The 21,604-nt window shown below is 34.9% G+C and overlaps 1 protein-coding gene and 1 non-coding gene across 3 annotated transcripts in view; both read left to right on the forward strand.

Annotated features, from left to right (window-relative positions):
- Positions 1–21,604, forward strand: part of LOC5575569 (centaurin-gamma-1A) — a 649,196-nt gene that overhangs the window by 472,893 nt on the left and 154,699 nt on the right. The window contains exon 1 of one of the 2 annotated variants that reach the window (XM_021847785.1): positions 12,808–13,683. The exons of the other annotated variant lie outside the window; for it this stretch is intronic. Within the exon in view, the coding sequence (XP_021703477.1) occupies positions 13,515–13,683 (169 nt within the window). The 5' untranslated portion in view covers positions 12,808–13,514. Of the gene's footprint in view, positions 1–12,807; positions 13,684–21,604 lie in introns of those variants that run through there. 2 annotated transcript variants of the gene reach the window in all.
- Positions 483–581, forward strand: Trnay-gua. The gene is made up of 2 exons: positions 483–519; positions 546–581. It is a non-coding gene; the product is annotated as a tRNA-Tyr (tRNA).

A 21,604-nucleotide genomic window follows, 5' to 3' on the forward strand; every position in this document is an offset into this window, starting at 1 on the left:
GTTATTGAGTGTTGAGAAATTCTGCTGTGGAGAGCCGTGTCAATTGATGTGACTTAATTGTCTGGAGAATGTTTAAACGTGTTGACATCGGATTAATTGGCGTTGAGCATTTCGTCTGTTTCGAATTGGATATTGATTGGAAGATTCTATGAACGTTTTGGATTTGCTTTTGTAATGCGTTGTTCGCAAACTTAATAACAATTGTTACTAATAAATGTTACGAGTCTTTTTTTTAAATAATATTGTTTTTAGTATTTTCGTTTTTTTTTTTATTTTACGTTTCAGACAACTTTTCTGACCAGTGGTATGCCCAATAATAGTGGTAGAACGGTTTATGTAGTGTTGTAGGCAATTTTATTTTTTGTATTTCAGTTGAATTAGGTATTAATTCCGCGTTAGGAAAATTTGGTGTTGATAAATCTCAAAAGAAATAATTGCCTTTCCTGCATTCAAAATAACTTATTGATCACATTGCATCGTAACCTTCGATAGCTCAGTTGGTAGAGCGGTGGACTGTAGAAAGACAGTATTGACTAAATATAGTAATCCATAGGTCGCTGGTTCAAATCCGGCTCGAAGGATGATTTTTTTGTAACTTCGTAGAAGTTTGAAAATCCAATCTCCCATATCTTCCTTACCATCCTAAGGATGTTACCATAAAAATAGTGTTGTGTGAAATTCTCAGCTTTTTCGGTGATGATTTAAAGGTGGCCCAAAGACAATGTAGGTTTATATGAAAATTACTATGGAAACATTTTGAATTATATTTCAAAGACGTTAGTACTGTAATGTAAGTACAAAACTAACTTCACATAGTGAAAACTCATTCTTCAAACCTAAATGAAATTGTTGCAGAAGAAACAAGTCCCTTTTAAGCTAATTTTGTTTGGAATTTTTATAGATGTTTGCCGGGCTGTAATCCCAAATGAAGCAAAAATAAATTCAAACAAACTCATGTCATGAATAGCTCTTTTCCCATCCGTTGGATTTAATTGCTCTCTTCATCCTATTTCTTTATTATGATTTGAAGTATGATTTGTGACGATGGGATGATAAGTTTGTACTTACATTCTAGTACTAACGGGTTTGAAACATTTTTCAAAATTTGTCCATAGTAGTTTTCATATAAACTTTCATCGTCTGTGGACCACCTTCAAATCACCACAGAAAACTTTTTTATGATAAGGATTACGAAAAAGATATGAGAGATTGAATTTTAAAACATTTTCAATATTTTTAAACTCTTTTGAACTGCTCTAATCAGATAACTTCTATACGTGTTAAACTATTCAAGAGGTGTGCATCTATAAGAGTTTTCTACTTTTTCCTACGTTCTATCTTACCTTATCTCAGACCATCATCACACCTCCACCGCGGAGATAATGATTCTCAACCCATTTGTCAAGATAATTGCCCCACCCCATAAGCTCTTCCAGAGAGCGGTGCGCACCGGACTCTCAAAAAAGTGTCAACTTGCGGGCACTTTTCTTTCCCCTTCGGGATGGGAACATCAAAATCCAATTACCATATCGGGACGTGGACCGAGACCAAGTTCGTCTGCCCAGCTAGTGTCATTATTCGGCCATCCTCCGCAGACAGCTGGAGCCACTGCAACCACCCACATATGCCGTTGTTGAACCACTCGAATAACGAAAGCTCCATCAAAGTGTGGCTGGGGCCCTGCATCATGGGAACTCTTCAGCTGCATCACAACAGTCCAGTAAAAGCGACCCTGGGAAAGCAGCGTAGAGTTATCTCCTCGGGCTGCGTGGGCATTCCTGTTTACCTACTTGAACCAACGAATCTTCATCGAAAAAAGAAGGAAGGAAAAAACATCGACTTCCTAACGGGTCATTCCACGTCGATTGTCCACAGCTCGTGTCGAATATCACCGATTTCGGCAAGGACCTGATAAAATGTTTTATTTGAAACATGCATAAAGTACATGCCTATCGGACCCCTCCCCCGTGATTGCAAATTTGATAAAAACCCATAATTTTGCCTACCTTCTTTAATTTATATCTTCGAAACTATTATACACTATTTCGTATTAATTAGTTTTCTCTAAGTTATCTATGGTAGTGCGGAAGTCAAGAGTTAGAGGAGTTTTTTTATGCAGTGTTGCCAAATATATTAATTTCCAATTTATTTTTCAATTATTCAATCATACTCTTATATTAGCGACAAAATACTACTCTCGACGATAGTAAGACTAAACGTAATCCTTTGTTTTCTTACTATGCATTTACCGTGATGAATCAATACCCGGACGCTTAAGACGACACACATGTTCAAACTCTTATGTAAGTATGTTTTGTTGGAATATTCTTGAAATATTATTGATCAACACATTCTTACAAACCAAATCTTCATAAAAGTGATGAAATATCCGATATTAAAAATGATTTTTACCAGAAAATTATAAAAATATTGATGCTTACCTTGTCTTTAAATCCGGACACCGGATACAAAAGGTGTTTTTAAATCCGGACACTGCTGTATCGAAATCCGGACATCTGTGTTAAAACTTGATATATTTGGATATTGCATATGAGAATCATGTCCAACTTATTGAAATATCACTCCTTGACACAATCGATTAAAAAAAATTCCTTATATTGTTACATGTAAGTAATATTAATGTTTTGGAAACCAGAACTGGAGCGCATGCAGTTTGAACTGAAGTGCATGCGGCTTGAGTGTCAACCACTAACGATTTACACGGTTTATCGCACATTTAATCGTATTCTGTTATCTCGCACACTACTTTTCATATGTATGTTTTACAATTCTTCTCCAATGTTCCCATAAAAATCACTTTCACTAGTAAAATTCTGGCTTTTTAAATGATGTCCGGATATAAAACCACTGACTCGAAATCCCGGACAGTCTCTCAACACACCATAAAATACATATTTGCACCATAATCTTCAACATTTGTTTTAGCGAACATTCAAAACAGCTTCATATAAACAATAATGTTCAAAACACTGGATAAAAAAAGTCTCACACACTTTTTCTGGAACAAATCGTTGTTCGTGCTTTGGCTTGCGCGTCAACAGATTTTTGAACTTGAATTTGCATGAATCGCGACGAAATGACATTCAAAAGAAACTACTATTTTGTTATTATTTTTGTCAATTATTTGGCTGTGGGAACTAGATTTAAAATTATAGTACAATGATCTACAATGATGAAAGTAAAATATTGGAATAAAATCCAAACATATTAGCATTTAAATCTAGCTTTAATTAATGAATATTACCAGAGTGTCCGGGTATTGGTACCGTCCGGATTTTGATTCATCACGGTAGATTCGACCACTATCCTTTCCACGAAATGCCGGTTGGACCAAATGGTCAGGGTTCTGCCAAACCGCACCAAGCGCCAATTTTTCCAAAAATGAGTTATTTACACAAGAGGATTCAGATTAGCTTAACCTTTCCACATTACAAATATCGAGTAATTTAAATCATCATTCGTTGTGTAAATTCAAAATTTTTCTCTGGCAGGATATGCGAAACTGAAATTGTAGCCAACCAGAGCGAACCATAAACCTAACCTTGACATTGGAGGTAATTTAGTGTTCTGATTCGAAACGGCATTTTTTCAAATTCTTCCTAAAACATTGCAAACTGGCCATTCCGGACAACATACTGGACCAACACCATCAAATTTTAGCATGTAATGTAAGTGAACGGCTATGTAAAATAAGCTATTGTTTCGGTGGTGCTGATGTATTTTCATTCAAATTTTGTTCAGCCACACCGCACCATGTACCATTTATATGAAAATCGTGTTTTTGTATGAAGAAAAGGTATCAACATGCGCTAAACGTTAGCCTTTGCTTTTTATATAATATGTTGATGGATCCATGCAGGAGCCGTAATGAAATAACAAGACATTTTAATTTGATGTTGTTTGAATAATTAGGTAGCACATGGTGCGATTTAGCTGTTCAGAAAATGAGGTTTTCACCATCAAACCTCATTGATCAGAGTGCGCATAAGTTGTTTCTTGTTGTTAGCTCTCAATTCAACAGTGGGACCGAGAGGTAGCACGCCTAATCACCACTCAGAGGACACGAGTTCGAACCCCGACTAATATTTTTTTACGTTACCCCTAACAGACAGTCATAAAAATTAATCAAATTTTAGCTTTTGTGACTATTTTTGAACTATAGATCAGAAGCAGTTTTATAAACAATGAGAATTTCATGACATCCATGGCCAATAATGGATTTCGTGCCATTCCTGGTAACCATGTCACGTAAAGAATCGTGAACTTGTTCAGTCAAGGCTCTCTTAATGCAAATAACTTGGTGCGCTCTGGCAGAACAAATTCATGATTTTCTTCGATCATCACATTTTTTAACTACATCATTGTTGTTTATGCTTGGTGATGATACAAACCATATGTCTTCATTTTTTTTTCTTGTATTGCTGGAAATCATGAAACACATTCAGCCATACCGAACTGAAAACCATTTTCTTCCATTTTTGTTCAGCCAGAGTGAACTAAGTGCATTTTAATTTGAAATTAATTCTAATTACATGAATGTATGATGTATGATAATTTTCTTGAATATTCTATCTGGACTTACTTATTGGAACCTGTTAGTCATTACTGAGCGATAAAATTTTGAAAAGAGTCATTCGCGATCTACTCGTAGGTGAGTGAACTTTAAAGTGAAATATCCTAAAATAATGATTTTGGTACTTGGTGCGGTTTAGCAGAACCCCGATATATGCAATATATATGCAAGGATGGAAATCTAGTGATCATGACAAAACAAATGATGCATCGCGGTTGTTCTTTATCGTGCGATCATAGCAACAACGATTAACCTTTTGTCGTTAAGATATCACAACAAACTACGCTCCGCGATTAATGCATCGTTCTGCGTGTGGGCTAGCGATTAAATGTTCGCGAGCCATAGTTTTATCATTCTGAGGATTGTTCCATTGTTATCTGTTGATTTCCCTTCGAATATATTGTTTGTGATTCTAAAATCATTCGGGCATGGTTTTAACGAAAAATAATAGCGTGAATTAGTCATGATTCAAGTTGATCGCTACTTGTAACAACATCCGATAAACTCTTTGTCCCACGACAAACATTGCATCGGATGCTCCTTATGTCGGTACGATGCGCGCGTGGTGAGGTTTTCAAATCATGCTGCTGCAAGAGTGATGGCCCTCTTAGACCGTTCGAATACCGTGTTGTTTGTCGCTAGAGACGATTTTTTCCATCCTTGATAATATGCTTTTCGACTAAATGTCCATTTGACGAAATGTCCATTTGACCAAATGTACTTTCGACCAAACGTCATTCGACCAATAAAATATTATGATTTGATATCTATAAATTGTTTGTTCTAACCCTCATCTAAATACCAGCATGGACATTTTCTAAACCATTCGTTATTTGTTGTCGAATATTGAAAATATGCTGAAAACTTAAGTGGCACTTGTGTCGGCATGGTCAGTAAGCTTGGAATCCAAAACCAATAACCTACCAACTTTGACGGCACAAGTCATGCATTAAAAAACAATACAATTTTTATTCTAGCTCTTCGCAGAAAGCTTAAATTAAAAATAATTAGGTTCGTTTGCTCACTATTTGTTCAGTCTGGTGAATTTGAAAACGCCTAGAACACAAATCGGCCATTGTGGTAGTCATCTTTAGATTCCGAGATGTTTCATCTTTCATTTACTGAAATGTTTTGCCAATCCTAAACAATATCAAGTGCTAGTGCTAGTAAAAAAGTTCGAGTTTTCTGTATAAAATTACATGTTGTTTTTTGTTTTGTCCATAATTAAGAGGTTTTCAGCCAAATGCTGGTATACCCCATAAAATATTTAATTTAGAATAAAAAACCATGGCTCGAATCAAAGTTAATGTATTAAAAGCTGTTTTGGAATCACATAATAATATCAGTGAAGATATAAAAAGTTTTTACAGATATATAATTGTGTATAGATTGTGTAATTTGTTATTAAACAGTCTAAAATACCTTAAATCTTATACTGAGGTATTTCGTTGATAATGGTACTAAATATTCCTCTGTGAATTCCTACAAATAGTTTTCCTAAAAAAAATTACAAATTCTTTTGAGAAGATTTTGTGGTTGCTATTGACTGTGATGGCTTATTTATTTCTGGGTTTTATCGGCTCTACCAGTCTTTGAGCAGCTAAAACGAGTTTTGCTTCAACTTTCCGACGTTTCGGCGTATATTTCGCCTTCTTCAAGGATTTTTATAATAAGAGAGAATAATGTACAGTATTGGACAAAACATTTGCAACTTTTTCGATTTTCCATACAAAATAAGCAACTTTGGTAAGCTAGATATCAGTTATTTATTGTTCGATTTGAATGAAATTTTCACAGAACATCAGATATAACTTGAATTTAAACATATATTTTTGAGTGATTTTTCTAATCACGGGTTTATAAAATTTAATTTTCGACGAAAATTTCAAAACTATTTATCTCAAAATCTGATAGCCCTACACAAAAACTGTCTTCAGCAAACTTGTTCACCTCGTTAAAATCTACAACTTTGCTGAAGATACCATGAAGCTATTCCTTCAATATGTTAAGTTATGTCATTTATAAAAAATCGTCAAAAAATTGACTTTAGTCAAACCGTTACTGCTTTTGAACTTGTGATTGGAAAAATTACTCAATAATATATGTTAAAATTCAAGTTATGTCTGATGTTCTGTCAAAATTTCATTCAAATCGGTCTATAAATAACTGAGATATAGCTTACCAAAGTTGGTCATTTTGTATGGAAAATCGAAAAAGTTGCAAATGTTTTGTCCAATACTGTATATAATAAAATTTTGTCAAACATTGTTTGTGTTGTGTGCTTACAGAGGCTGCGTTTTGTTATCTGTATTAGTGTCTGATCTGACTTGAGATAGTCTTCTGTTTTCAATGGCGTCTCACTACGGTTAATTTTGTTAAATAAATATTGAAATTATCGATAGTATTCCACTTACTCTTGACGTATCATTTTGAGAAGTTCATTAAAACTCCTTCAGAAATATTTTCAAAATAGGTGCCGTGTGGGATCGAAATCTGTACACCTAAGAAATCAATCTGAATCCGCCCTCTTCATATAAAACGCCTACTAATTGTATGAAGTATATGGATTTTGAGCCTGTATAGATTCCGGTTCCCCACTATACATCACAAATTGCGTCAGAAATTCTTCAATGTTTTTTTTTTTAATTCTACTTGAAACACCCGGGTTTTTGCCCTTGAATCTGTGGAGAAAAAATTAGCACACTAACTGGGAAGGTGTAAAGTATTTATTGAGATATTCATAAAAAAAACATTGTAAAAATTTCTTGCAGAATCCATATGCAATTCTAAAGCGGCATTCTTATAGGCCTTCTAGAAGACTTCTGGGGAATCCAATAGTCAAAAAAAGAATTCTGCAAAATTTCAAGGATTATTTCTAAACAAGATTATGCTGGAACTTGTTGAGAATTTGATTTTTTATTTATTAGAGAGGTTTCAAATATCCTGTAATCATTCCCATCTGAAAACAAAATAATCATAATAATTTATCTTTCGTATTAATAATAATCTATCGTTTGTTATCCATCTGTTGTTTCTACCTGCTTCAACAGTTTGTTGTTCTTCCTTCCCATAACGTTTTCTTGAGGAACTTCATACAAAAATCTTTCCATTCTTCAAAAAGCAAAACTTCAACGTTTATATTCGTTGAAGAAATTAAATTCAATAAGTTTGGGGAAAAATGGTAGGTTTTTATACGTATGATTCCTGAGTTCTGAAAGTCCATCAGAAATTCCTAAACAAATTTTGAAGGCAATGTAAACATTTCTTTCAAGATTTAAGATTAGTAAAATCTTACATTACTAATTTTACAACAAGACATCTTTGACAACGTTCTTCAAAATGTCCGCCAAAATCTTCTCGTAAAACTTCTGCAGTTCTACCAAAATGATTAAAAATAATCCAAAAATTAAATAAAACATTTTCTAAGATGTTAGATACTAATACCTTCAGTTAAAACTCGATCTGTTTAAAAAGTAAACCCTACAAAACTCACTTAAGCTTTTCTGTGGGGTACATCGCCAAAAAATCGTCAAAAAGTTTTAGAAGTTCTCAAGAATAAATTGAAAATCCTTTAGTAAATTCGTAGATATTTTTTAAATCCCCTAAAATTGCTAGTGTTGTTGTTCAAATAAAAAAATATCTGAAAAATGAACGAATTTCTGGTGATATTTTCGGAAAATTCGTAGGATAACATCTCAGAAGAAACGATTATATAATTCTCTAGAGAAAGTCCTTAGAAAATCGCTCGGGAAGTTTTCGAGTGTTTTCGCGGAAGAGTTTTTGAAAGAACAGTTGAAGGTATTCCGCTAAAAAATGTAAAGTATTGTTTGATTTCCCATTTTGATTTTCTTTGGTAGGCATTTTCTAAGACTTTTAAAATATTATTTTCGAGAGAAGGAATCCGGGATCAACATCAGATGATCATACTTTTTGCTGTGAATTTTTTAAGCAATCATTCATGCATTTCCGAAAGATTTTCTGAAAGATTTGTTGAAGGTAAACTTCTGGAAAAACTGTTGATGATTTTGGAAAATTTTCTGGAATTAGTTCTTTGCTTGGTGATCAAGAAACAATGTTGGTAATACTCCTAGAATTATTTGTTCTATTTCTTGAATAAATCATCAGTAATTCCAGAAAATCGTAAACAAATTTTCAATGAACAACTGGATGAAGTTTTAAACAAACAATTGTATTTATATGAGAGGAATTCCTGAAGAAATGTGTGAAAGAATTTCTAGAGCAATTTGATAGAGATTTTCCGAGAAATTTTCTGGTGATATCAGAAAGCCTAAAGAAACTTCAGAAAAAATCTGTTGAATAATAAATACTAATTCCGGGAATGATTTTCCGTGGCCATCCTAGGAGGAACTCAGTGAAAATTAATAAAGGAGACACTGAAAAAGTTCAGAAATAATTTATGAAAAAATATCCGTGGGAATTATCAAAGGAATCTCTTAAAAGCCAGTGAATACCTTATAAGTTTCTTGGAATTCTAGAAGGATTTTTACTGGATTAGACAAAGATTGATCATTTTCTGTAATAAAAATTGAAATTTACAAATATCACAACAAAAATCTATTCAACTTCGAAATTCGTGAAAATCGTGAATTTGGCGACCGATATTAATTCTAAAAAAAACTTTGCTAGACCTCCCTACCCCCTTCAGAAAAAAAAATCCTTGGCGTACAATGTTCGCAATACACACTTCTCTCGTTTAGTATTATACAGGCGTATCTGCACTGATCGTTTTCTCATCGCCGATTTTCTCTTTGGATTAGTACACGGAATTCAAACGAATTTCATAACATTTTATGATGCAGCATGACAAAGGACGATAAGTAATTTCTATTGAATCAAAGATAACAGTCGACCGATCAAGCCATTAGCTAAATATAAAATCTATGAAGAGAAATTGATCATTGCTGTTACGTCCTTATGATACTGAACGCGAGAATTTTACAATAGTGTCTTAACTACGTTGATTAACTATGAACTAAAATCATGTAGAACGGTGAGCAATTTCATTCTACGGATCAATTTAACTCGAATTTACGGTACTCAGCATGTGAAAATAAATATATTTGGTAATACTTACAGCGTTAAAAAAATTTGGACTCCTCAAAAATTCTGAGGGTAATTTTTCTCTAGTTTCGAAGATATAATAAGATTGGAGCAATTCAAACAGAATCTGAAGATAAGAGTAACTCTAGGCAATAATACTTTTAGTAAGGTCACTACTTACTAAAAGTATTATTGTACGTGTTTTATTCAAGATTATTTCTAAAAACAAATCGTTCGATACTGATTAGGTATTTTTCCCGAAGTTTTCATATATATTCCAAAGGAAAGTCATTTACTAATTCTTTACCGGCTTTTTAAGGGATTCCTCCTTGAAATTCGTTCAAAATATGTTGAATCACATAAATTGTTCAGTAATTCCTTCAAAGTATATTTTTCAAATTTATTAGGGAAATTATAAGTCTCCCAAAAGTTCATTCATCATTTTTGCAAGGATTTTGTCCAATATTTCATAGGAATTGGGAATTATCCAAAGTTCTCGTTAAGAATTTCTTTAAGATTTCTACCAGAAATTGTCTTCAGTCCAGGATATCCTCCAGATTTTTTTGAAGACATTTTCCAAGGAAGTTTAAAGTGTTGCAAAGTTCAAAGCATTTATCCAGGAATGTCTCCAGGGAAGTGTCAAGGATATTTCTCTTAAAAATTTTTGGAGAAATTCCTGAAAATGCGATAGGTATTTCTAAAACAAATTCAATAGCACAAATTCAATAGCTGTACACAATCCTAATTAAGTCTTACTAGGATCTTTGAAAAACTCAATAACTCCTGAGGGTCTTGGTATTTTTTTTCTAGATAAATTGCTAAGATTATTGAATTTGAAAAATAGTTAATCAAATTCCTGGTATCCTGTAGAATTTTCAGAAAAAAAAATCATTAAAAATAACGAATTGAATCTCTGAAGAAATTTGTGTATGAAAGACTTTAATAATTGCTGTTTTGTTTGCAGGTATGAAACCTGAAATGAAATTTTGAAAAGAACAATGGAATTTTAAATTAGTCGTTATTTGTTTGGAAGAATTGTAGAGTAATTCGTGGATGAATTGTTGGAGAAATTCCTTGTGAAAAATCTCAAAGAAATTGATGGAGGAATTCTTGGAAGAGCTCTTAATAAAAATGCTGCTTGAAAAATGCCTGGATGACTTTTTTTACACATTCCAGAGACAAACCTTTGATGACATCGTGAGGATTCATATTAAGAATGATTGACATATGAACTGGAAAAATCGATGCAGAAACTCCTTGACTAATTCTTGTAGGGTCTCCAGGAAAATACCTTGACGAATTTCTTCTTCAATAACTCTTGAATGAATTTAACCTTTGGAAATTGTTTTTGCAAGAACTGTTGACTTCTTTGGAAAGTCTGCTAGAGTAATTTTTGAAAACAAATGTGGCAGAATTAGTGGAAAATCTGATGGGGAAATCCTGGGCAAATTTTCAGAGTTAATCACTGTGGATATCCTGGAAAAAAAATCTAGACAAATTGCTGGGCAGATTCTTAAAAGAGTTTGTGGAGAGATACCTGGAGGTTCTCCTGCAATATTTATATTAGAAGGAGTATGGATATATCACTGACTATCCTTTAGCTTTTCTTCGGGGAATCTGAAAATAATTCACAAATAAAAATAATTAAATTCCAATGTATTTTAAACAGAAGAATATAGTAAAAATAAACAAAATTCATCTATTGTTAAAATATTATGTTTTATTTAAAATTAAATATGTTTGAATATTACATGATTGTGTAAATTCAAAGTGCGATTGAAAAATAAGAGATAAATCGTTGTCATTTCAGTTCATTTTGATGCTCCAAATATGTGCATGAAAATAAACTGAAATTTACAACATATTTTAGCTGTGAAATTCTTGAAGAATAATTGCATAAGAGTGTAGCTATTCTCTGGAGCCTTTAGAAATATGCACCATAATTCACTGCGGGAGAAAGAGGAAAATAGTGACAAGCGACCATTTTGGTTAAGAAGAGACCTTCGATGAAAACTAGAGACTTGCATTAAAATAGGGAAGGATATAATCATAATTGAGTAAAAATCAGGCGTTTTGCATATTTCAAGAGAATAGACAATACAAATTAATATTTAGTCGATATCAGTGAGGTTCATTTTTTGTAAACGCCTCCGCCTGGAATGACCCTAATTCAATTGCATCGCTGTTCCATTGGGACGCACTGCGCGGAGAAAAGAGCGGCGAATGCCACACAATCAATAAACGATAAAACGCCTGCATTGCCCTCTCGGAGGTATCCCCCGGTCGGTCGGTCGGTCCGATTTCAACGAGCCCCGCCAAGACGAGGAACCAGTTTCTTTCACTTTGACCTCTCTCCGGATGGGTTCGATCTGTGTGCACTATTACAGCATCCGTCGGCTGGCCTGGCGGTCGATTCCACCTGAGACGAGACTCGCGAAGTCGGTCTTCTTTTTCTACGGTTGCTAAGATTTTCTTCTTCGATTCTGTGTTTACACACATTTGTGAGCAAGATGTTCAAGCTTTTACATGAACTCAATGGCAAAGATGAATTGCGATTGCATCGTTCCAAGTACAGAAAACCTTTTCAAGTTAAATTTCATATCCGCAAACGCAGTAAACATTGCAATAACAAATGTTTTGCTTGTTTCGATTTAGTTTCGTCAGCGCAAATCAAATGGAATATTTCGCTGAATCATTTTTTTATGAATGATTCCAATACTCTCCACATATTCGCCCACAAAATCAACTGGCTGCATCTGACAGCGAAATCTGGGCTGCATATGACGTTGCTTTTTTTCCTCTTCGCGAGTCTCGTCTCAGGATTCCACCATATGAGAAGTGTTTGTTGTGATGACGTAGAACAGTACGGGCACGGGATGTGAGTCAAAAACCCGTTCTGCGATTGTGGTTCCATATGTGTGTGGGTGGCACACGAAGAGGTCAAAGCTTTGCCGGAGCCGAATCAAAGCGAACGAACTACGAAGGAGGGGAAATAACGCACACAGCCACGAGTTTGCGTTCGGGGTCCGATCGGCAACTGCTCGACTCGGTGGATTGTGCTCGAATCCGCTTCACACGCTTCTTCGGTCGGGTGCCGTTCGGTTCGCCGAACGTGGACGCGTGCAGTGCAGCAGCTTTGGGGTGGTTCTGCTGCCGATACCTTGTTCAGTGTGCAATACGGTGCGCTATCAGTCGGACTCGGTACGATACGGTTTCTCCATTTCGGGGGACGTTGTGCAGAATTTTGTAAGGTGCAAGTTCGCGCGCGGTACGCGATTTGCGTCGGAGGAGTGCGGAATCTATCAGTGAACTAAAGTCCCGGAGAAGGCTGGTTCTGGTGGAATACCGATGCGGATTGGAATTTTGAGGAAGTTTTCGGCTAGGATAATGGAATTTTGATTAACGAAAGTGGGGCAGACGTGAGAATTTTGATGTACCATGGCCAGGATAATCTAGAACCGTGTGAAACCTGAGACGCAAAAGAAGCGAGTGTACGTGAGTGCTTTCTAGTGGTTTCCTGTTGGGGGAAGAAGAGTTTCCGATATACCAAAGAGCCGAGATGCTGAATGGATAGATGATGAGTGCGTGTGTTGAAGAGCCGTACGGCATGGAGTTCAGCCGCGGTGCTTCCGTGTTATCTCGGTCTGTGTGTAAATAAAGTGTGTAATTTAGATAACGAGTGGAGAATTTGTTGGGTAGAGGAACATCTTCTAGTCGAGGTATCTACCGTATCTACCTACGTGCTCCGTAAACGGTGAAGTTCCAAGAATAAACCAAAGTAAAAATTCCTGAGAGACGTGGAAGATCTGAAGCAGCGCCGAGTGACTTATCCACCGAAGAACTTGAACAATCGTCAGAGATGACGATGTTAGCAGTGAAGAATTTCTTTCTCCCGGAACGGAAAGCCCCACCGGAGGCGGCCAAGTTTTCTCGCATGCCGGAAGCATTCCTGCGATCGATTAGACGCCGTTCGCTGCGAATCAAGCGGCCGAAAACTGTGATTGTGGAACGCGAGAAGCGTAAATCAGGTAATTACTGCATCCCCTGTCATACCGGTTACCGTAATTTCTGGGGTTCAGTTCGGTGTCGGTTGACGTTGATCATCCCAGCCGCCAGTATGTCCCTGAATTAGCTAGAACCATTAATTTAGACGGTCCTTCGACCACTGTCATGGCTAAATGTATCCCGGTTGACCTAGATTGCATAGACGATCTATATCGCGAACTGGGGAGAATCGCTTACTGTCTGCCTGACGTGATGGCAGCCAGGTGATTTATTTCAAGGTCTTCCGAATGTACGGAAACTGTCTTCCTATATGGGATCATTCATATATGACGTACATCATTTGGGGGAGTGTGATAGTACGTGTACATATAAGGTATTGGGAAAAGCGTGGCATAGGGGGAGGGGCGTTCTAAAAATCCCGAAAAACGATGGACGTCATATTTGAATCTTCCCTATCAGAGCAACTTCACTCAGTAATATCTAAATAAAGTCCAAATCTACGGTCAATTTAGAAACTCAGGCTCTCTTTAGTTAATACTGTCACAGAATACATTGATTTTGACCTTATTGGTGAGTTTAAGATTCCGGTATGAACTGGTGATTTCAGAAAAAAAAAATCGAAGCAGGAAGTTCCGAAGGAAACTATGCATTTCGAATGAAGGCTGTAAGCGTTTAGATTCAGGAGTATAGCCGATGTTTTCAATACATGGATTTTTTGGGAAGCAAATTTGGAAAAAGATTGAGATTGGAAGAAAATGAACTTCAAAAAAAGTTGGAGATGTTGGGAAAAAGCTGAATATTAACTAGATATTTGAAACTTTATGAACCAGATAGGAGAATCTCTCTGGTCGCATTGTACAGCAATTATTCATGCATTTTAAATAAATTTGGGATTCCTCAATGAGTTATTAGATGTATTCCTTCAAGAATTCGCTCAAAAATTCCTCTAAGAAAATGCTTTAGCAGTCCCGTAGCGTGCGGTTGGCAAGGTTGGCACCTGCCAAGGGCTTAACGCATTTGATAAGTTTTGAAAGATATTGATACCATAAAAGCACCTCTTAAGTAACAATTCTAAAAGAAATTCCTTGACGTTAAAATTAAACAATTGCTGAATCGCTTCTGAAGATTTAATATGGTTTAATATTCAGAATAAATAAGGAAATACTCAAATAAATTCGATAAGGATTATAAGGACTTTTTGAAAACGCTACACAGAACAAAAACTGTATTGAGCGTGAAAGTTATTACGTAACATTATTTTTTTCAAAATCAATCTTGTTGAATCACTGGTCGAATTCTCACAAAATCTTTCACTGGGTTCTCAGAATACGATACATAATTATCCCATAAAACCATAACAGGCTCTTTCACATGATACAAAGTGAGTTTCGGGTGGATTTCTTTACAGCTGGGAAGATTATTAGGAAAATCTAAATTTTGAAAAAAAATCTCACAAAATCCTGAGCAACATTTTTAGAGAATTTCATGCCTGTGAAGAGCAAACATGAGTTAATGAATGATTTGTTTTTTCTTTAGTGTGAGCATGTTCTTCATCGACAATAGTTTTTTTTTCTAAAATGTTTGATTTAGTGAGTTTGATTTAGCACTAACCTGTTTTAGATCCCCTTACAATATCATTACTGGTATCCAACTTCAAGAAAGGAAGTGTTGCGGGTTCTAGAACAGTTACAATCTTTTTATGGTAAATTACTCACATGAGTATCACTGAAAAAAGGTTATTGGGTAAGCAAAGCTTAAAAATTTGAAGGGAATTTCCATGTTACTATTTAGGAACCAAACTTCTTACTGACGAACCACAAATTTTCTAACAGTTTTCTCTGATTGCACTGAAAATAAAAAGGAAAAAGGCTGCTTTATTTTTTATTAACCTTTATTCAAAGGATTTGACGAATTTGTTTTCTTTTATTGGAAACTTTTGGCAAATCAACTAAACATGTTTTCTGTAGGAGTTGCTAAGCAAAACAATTATAAAGTTTCTAGAAGCTTCTGCATTTTTTTAGAAACTGACGAAAATATAATGAGCACATTGTATTTAAGAGATTAAAAAGATAGAATAAATGGTCATCGATTTCAAGAAGAATGTCTTTAATTTTATGCTTAGTTTCATGCACTAGTCGCCTTAGTAGTTTGAAGAGAATCTTTAATGGCAATTGACTGGTATCCCAAGTAACCATGCTTTTGGAGCTGTAATTTATACTTAAGGCTATATGCAATTAACTGTATAACTACAATTTAACTTTATTTAAAGTGGGAAAGGACCCCTCTAGAGCCATATTGATGTTATTGTTACATTAACCCGACAATTGTTGAGACTTTTCCCACTCTAAATACTCCAACTGTAGTTATACAGTAATGTTAGCTTTTTGTACACCGTTTATATGCATAATTTACAGCTTGAGCTGCATGGTTATTTGGAATGGTTTACGAAAACTTTAATCACATACAAACTTGTATTATGAAAACAAAATTGACTTAAGAGCGCCCAAAGGGAGGTTTTCCGAGGCGCCATGCGGCCACGCTACGGCTCTGCTTCAGATATTTCTTCAAGAGTTCTTGCGGGGATTAAATTTTATTTAGGAATTTTTACAAATTCCTTTCGAAACGTGGTGGATTTGTTCTCAACGAAACTCTTGAATGATTTGGTTAAGCTAGTTTTCTGCCCTAGGTGACTTCATGTTCTGAAAATAAATGCTTTGGGAATTCTCGGAAAAATTTTTTTGCGGAGTTATTGACGCTAAGATATGTTCTGAAAAAATGTAGTAGAAATTTTTTTAAGATTTCATGAAGGTGTTCTCAGTGGTATCGTTAGACGGGTTTTGAAAGAATCCATGATCATAATCCATTCAGAATTTTGGGCGAAGTTCATGGCTGAAATTCAGAAGGTTTAGTAGGAATAATTTACTAGGAAATATTGTTAGAAATTACTGAAACGAAAAAAAAATAGATCAGATGAGCAATCCCGGAAGCTATTCCAAGAAGGAGCATTCGTGTTCCCAAAGCTGAAGGTGTTTTCAATGGAATTTCTTGACGAATATTCGAAACATTTGTAAAATTTATGCCAGCAGAAATCGTTGAAGATTTGGTATGGTATGGTGGAATTTCTTGGTAAATTTCGCGACGAATTCAAGATTTGCTCCCGAAGGCTAGTTTTCTGTCTCTGTCCTCTGAAAGCTTCGCTTGGAATATTTTTGGAAAAAAGTTTTCGTGGAGTTATTTATATTAAGGTATGTTCTGAAAGAATTGTAGTAGAAATTACTTCAAGAACTCATGAAGGTCTTCGCAGTGGTATCCCTGGACGTATTTTGAAAGTATCCATAATTACACGGGTAGAAATCAGAATCCAAAAACAAGATTATGACTCATGATATCATGATTCCAGCGTGTTTTCGTCTTATGAAAATACACCATGATTTGGACTCATGATATCATGAGTCAGATTGCCGTAACGCAACACACGCGTTAGGTTTTTGTAGCTGATTGCTCGGAATCATGATTCAAATTCCAAAAATGCTAAGCCGCGCATCCGTTTATGATCGAGAAAAATAAAAAAATGTAAAAATAGCATACATCGAGATTAGATCCAAGAACCTTCCTATTGTGAGTCACGTACTCTACCACTCAACCGCTTCGTCATCTTGAAATGTGAGTGATCGATACGAATGTGATGAGGCAAAGTGCGCCGCTTAGTGTTTTCACACTGGATGTTACGCTTATGAGGAATCATGATTATGACTCCAGGAACCATGATTTGTGATCCTGATATCATGACCTAACCAATTTATGAATTTCATGATTTGTAAATCATGGTGTGGGGATCAGATTTTTATCCGTGTATAATTCATTCAGAATTCTGGAAGAAGTTCATGGCAGAATTTCAGGAGGTTTAATTTTAGTAATTTAAAAAAAAATATTGTAAGAAATTACTGAAAGTCATGGAACAACACAAAATGGGATGAGTTTTGGGATGGATTTTTTTTATGATTTTTTGGAGTTTGATTCCTGGAAAATCTTTTGACAAGATTCCTTGAACGTTTGTTCAATTCTAGAGGGTTTTGTGGATGAGTTTGGAACGGATAGCATGAAGAAGTTTTTTGAATCATCGCTAGATGATTTTCTTTTTTCGAAGGCTCTGCAAAGAATTTCAAGACGAATTAGAGTGATTTCAAAGAAAATTTCTGGACAAATAGCTGAAAATTATATTATAAAAATTATAAACACTAAGGAACATAAATATCAATTGGTCAAAGAATTCTACAAATGTTACAAAAAACAATAGCTTTTTCGTCAGGGGGCTCTGACGGTCGAGCTACGGTCATAACACGTATAATAATTCAAACAAACTTCCTACAAACATTACAGAAAATATGAATCAATTATGTTTGATCCAAATATTCTAAATTATTATGATTACTGGGACAGGAACATTAATTGCAAAAACTGATTCTAGTTTAGTTTTTTTAATCGTAAATATACTTGTCTAACTGTCGTTTTGTTCTTAACCTTTGCGTCCTGGAACCAACCGTTTCCCAGTACAGGTCATGAAATTGGAATGGTGTTGTGGTATTGTATCAAAATTTCATTGCAATCGGCTGAAAATTGTGGCAATTAGAGCCTAAAGATCCTGAAAATTTAGTTATGAAAAATACGCCAGGGACGCAAAGGTTAATTTACTATTCAATAAGTATTGTATGCAAGCAGGCTATCGAGTTTGGTTGTATGTGTTCGCTCTTCTCTATTGGTTCTGTACGATTTGTAAAATTCCTTCACGAATTGATGTTTATGTCCATGTTTATAATTCTAGAATCCTTGAAAAAGGCGTTAAATTCTTCGAAAAATCCTCCACAAATTCTTTCAGGCAGGCATTTCAGTAAGAATTCATGCAGGAAACAGTGTTCTAGAGGGATAATGTTTGAATGTCATTCTATTCTAGAAAATCCTTCAGTCTCTCTAGAATACTGTTTTCAAAAAATCATCTAAACGTTTCAGGAATTTCTCAGGTGTTTCTCAAAGAAGTTTTCCATGAGTTCCTCCAAAAAGTAATCCAGGAACCCCTTTTTCATTCCATTCAAAAATATATAGGAAAAGGAGCTCCCATTAGGTATTACTTCTGGGAATCCTCATAGGATGTAAACGTTGATAGATATTGTTTGGAATATTTCTTCATGATAGCAATTTCTGTAATAAACCTTTTTTTGCTTGATCAACACTTTTTTTTTGCTTAAACAATAACAGGCTCAAGCGCTTTTAGGCATTACGGAGCCGCATTCTATAATTGACAAAATAATTTTTGCTTTTTATGGAACTATGTTAATTTTGGGGAACCGCAGTTGTAAGAAATCTTGTTAGAGAATTATCTTAAAACCTTAATTGAAATTTTAGGATTTTTTGTTTTATTTTTTCTTTTAAGAATCTTAAGATTAATCATTCAATTATTTCTAGAATTAGCATTGTAGGTGATTTTAATAGAATTTATCGAAGAACTTTTGAAAATTGATTTTTGTTTGTAAATCAAGCATCGATTTCAAGATTTTTTTGTTCACAGATGCTCTTGGAAGAATAATTAATCTTTCTAATATTTTTATTAATTTTTGATACTTTACAAAACATATGGATTCGTGTCGACATAGGAAGATTAGGTGAAGCATTATAACAGTCGTTTTCTGCCCTAGGTGAGTTCATATTTCAAAGTGTCTGGGAAAATAATGCTTCGGAAATCCTCGGAAACAGTTTTGATGAGACGTGTAACGTGTATGTTTTGGAAAAAATGTAGTGAACGTTTTTGGAAGAATTTCTGAAAAAAAATCTAAAAGAATTTCTGAAAAAAATATAACAATTCATTAAATTGTTCTCTGTGAGAAATTACTGATGGTCATCTATCAACAAAAATGGAAAAAAGTTTTGCGATGGATTCATGGACGATTCATTGAAGTGATTCCTGAAAAATCCTTGACAGTATTCCTACAATACTCTTGAGATTAAGTGTGGGCGTTGTACCTGGCAGGTCTTAGGACAGATTCTTCGAAAGAATTTTTTGAATAATCTCTAGAGCAATTACCAAAGTTATGAACAGTAATTTTGTTTTTCAACATTATTCAGAAAGGCTCATAGAAATCCATTGGAATATAAATTATGGAAATGGTTTAGAAGAATGTCCTTTCAATTTATTGTAGAACATTTTCAAAAGCTCTAAAAAGTGTTTCAACTGAAATTATTGAAATTATTCCAAAGGAAGTTTTTGGAGAATCTCTTAAATTGTCCCTGAAAGATTCAATGGAAGTTTTCGAAGAATCTTTTTTTAGATTGATTTTCAGTTTTATGATTGTTTTGCTGTCCAGTTCCGAGACAGAAACTTGGGGATATTTAACTTGTTTATCGGCATATCGGTCTATTTTGCTCGAAGTAAGTGGGAGCATGGAGGAAAAAGCAATGAATACTAGATGGATTGGTACCGTAGGGAAACGGCGAGAGAAATTGGATTAGATGTTGAAAAGGGCATACTAAATGCAACAGTATTACTTTTTAATTCAAATGTATGGTAGAAAAAAATCTTAAAAAAATTATGCATTTAGAATGAGCATTGTTAATACCTGAAATATTGGTTGATTCTTTTAATTTTTTCAATGTGATTACTCTAGGGTTCTCTCCTAGAATTCCTCAAAAAACTTGTCCTTGTATTCCTTGGGAAATTTATCGGAATATTCCGGTATTTTTTCCATGTTCTTTAGAGAAATTTTTCTCGAAATTCCTGTAAGGATTAAATGATTAAATTACTAATTATTCCAAGAAATCCTTTGAAAATTCCTCCAGCTATAACTTCAAGCATTTCCAGAAGCATTCCTAAACTTTTTTTTTTTGAAGGATTTTTTTAAATTATCTTAAAAGAAGAAAAAAATCTAAAAGAAACACCAAGAATATTCTCGGACGAATCTGAAAGAATCCCGTAGAAAGCTGTGAAGGTAATTCCTGCAGGTATTCTTTGAAACATGCTCAAACGAATTTTTGAAAGAATCCGAGATTTTTGAGTTTTTGGAGAAATCTCCTGAGAATACTTTAAACACATTTCAACATGAAATAATGCTGAGGAAATACCTGGGAAAATTTCAGAAGCACCTTTCTAGGAATCCCAGGAGAAATTCATTCATGTAAGAGTCTGCGTAGGATCTCGTTGATGAATTGCTAGAAAAAATCTGAATCATTTAGTTGATTTCAGGATAATTTTTCGTAGGCATCACTTTATGATTCGTTTATGTAATCTCTGAGTAATCCTAAGAAGCATTACTAGACAAATTTCTCTACAAATTCCTGGAAGAAGCTTCATAGGAATCCTTGAATGAACTGCGAGATGAATATTTGAAAAAAATCCATGAATTTTTTTCTGGTGGAATCCGCGGAGGGATTGCTAGATAACCACTGCAGGAAGAGTTATTGTAAATAAACCTAGAAATTGAAAAAAAACATGTATAAGTAAAACAATTTGGAAAATGTTTTCCAAACGTCTCTATCAATTCTAAAATGTCTTCCAAATATCTTCCGTATTCTACTTGAACATCTTCCATAGGAAGACACGTCCCTGAATTAGCTAGAACCATTAATTAAGGCGGTACCTTCGCCCACTGCCATGGCTAAGTCTGTCCCCGCTTGACCTATATTGCACAGACGATTTATGCCGCAAACTGTGGGGAATTCGCCAACTCACCATCTGACGTAATGACCGTAATAGTTAGTCTGCACCAAACATGTAGCGTGACGGACGACTTCACTCCAATATGCTTCATATGATGGTGGCATCCCGAGCTCACGCTTTTGATGATACAAATTAATCTTGGCAACGGTGCGACCTAACGTGTTTGCGAGGACGCAGTCGACGTCATCGGAAGAGTCACCGTTTAGAACGTTTCTCGAGTACATTTTCAAATCGACGTT

The sequence above is a fragment of the Aedes aegypti genome, chromosome 2 (genome assembly GCF_002204515.2).
Source record: "Aedes aegypti strain LVP_AGWG chromosome 2, AaegL5.0 Primary Assembly, whole genome shotgun sequence".
NCBI classification, from domain to species: Eukaryota; Metazoa; Arthropoda; class Insecta; order Diptera; family Culicidae; genus Aedes; species Aedes aegypti.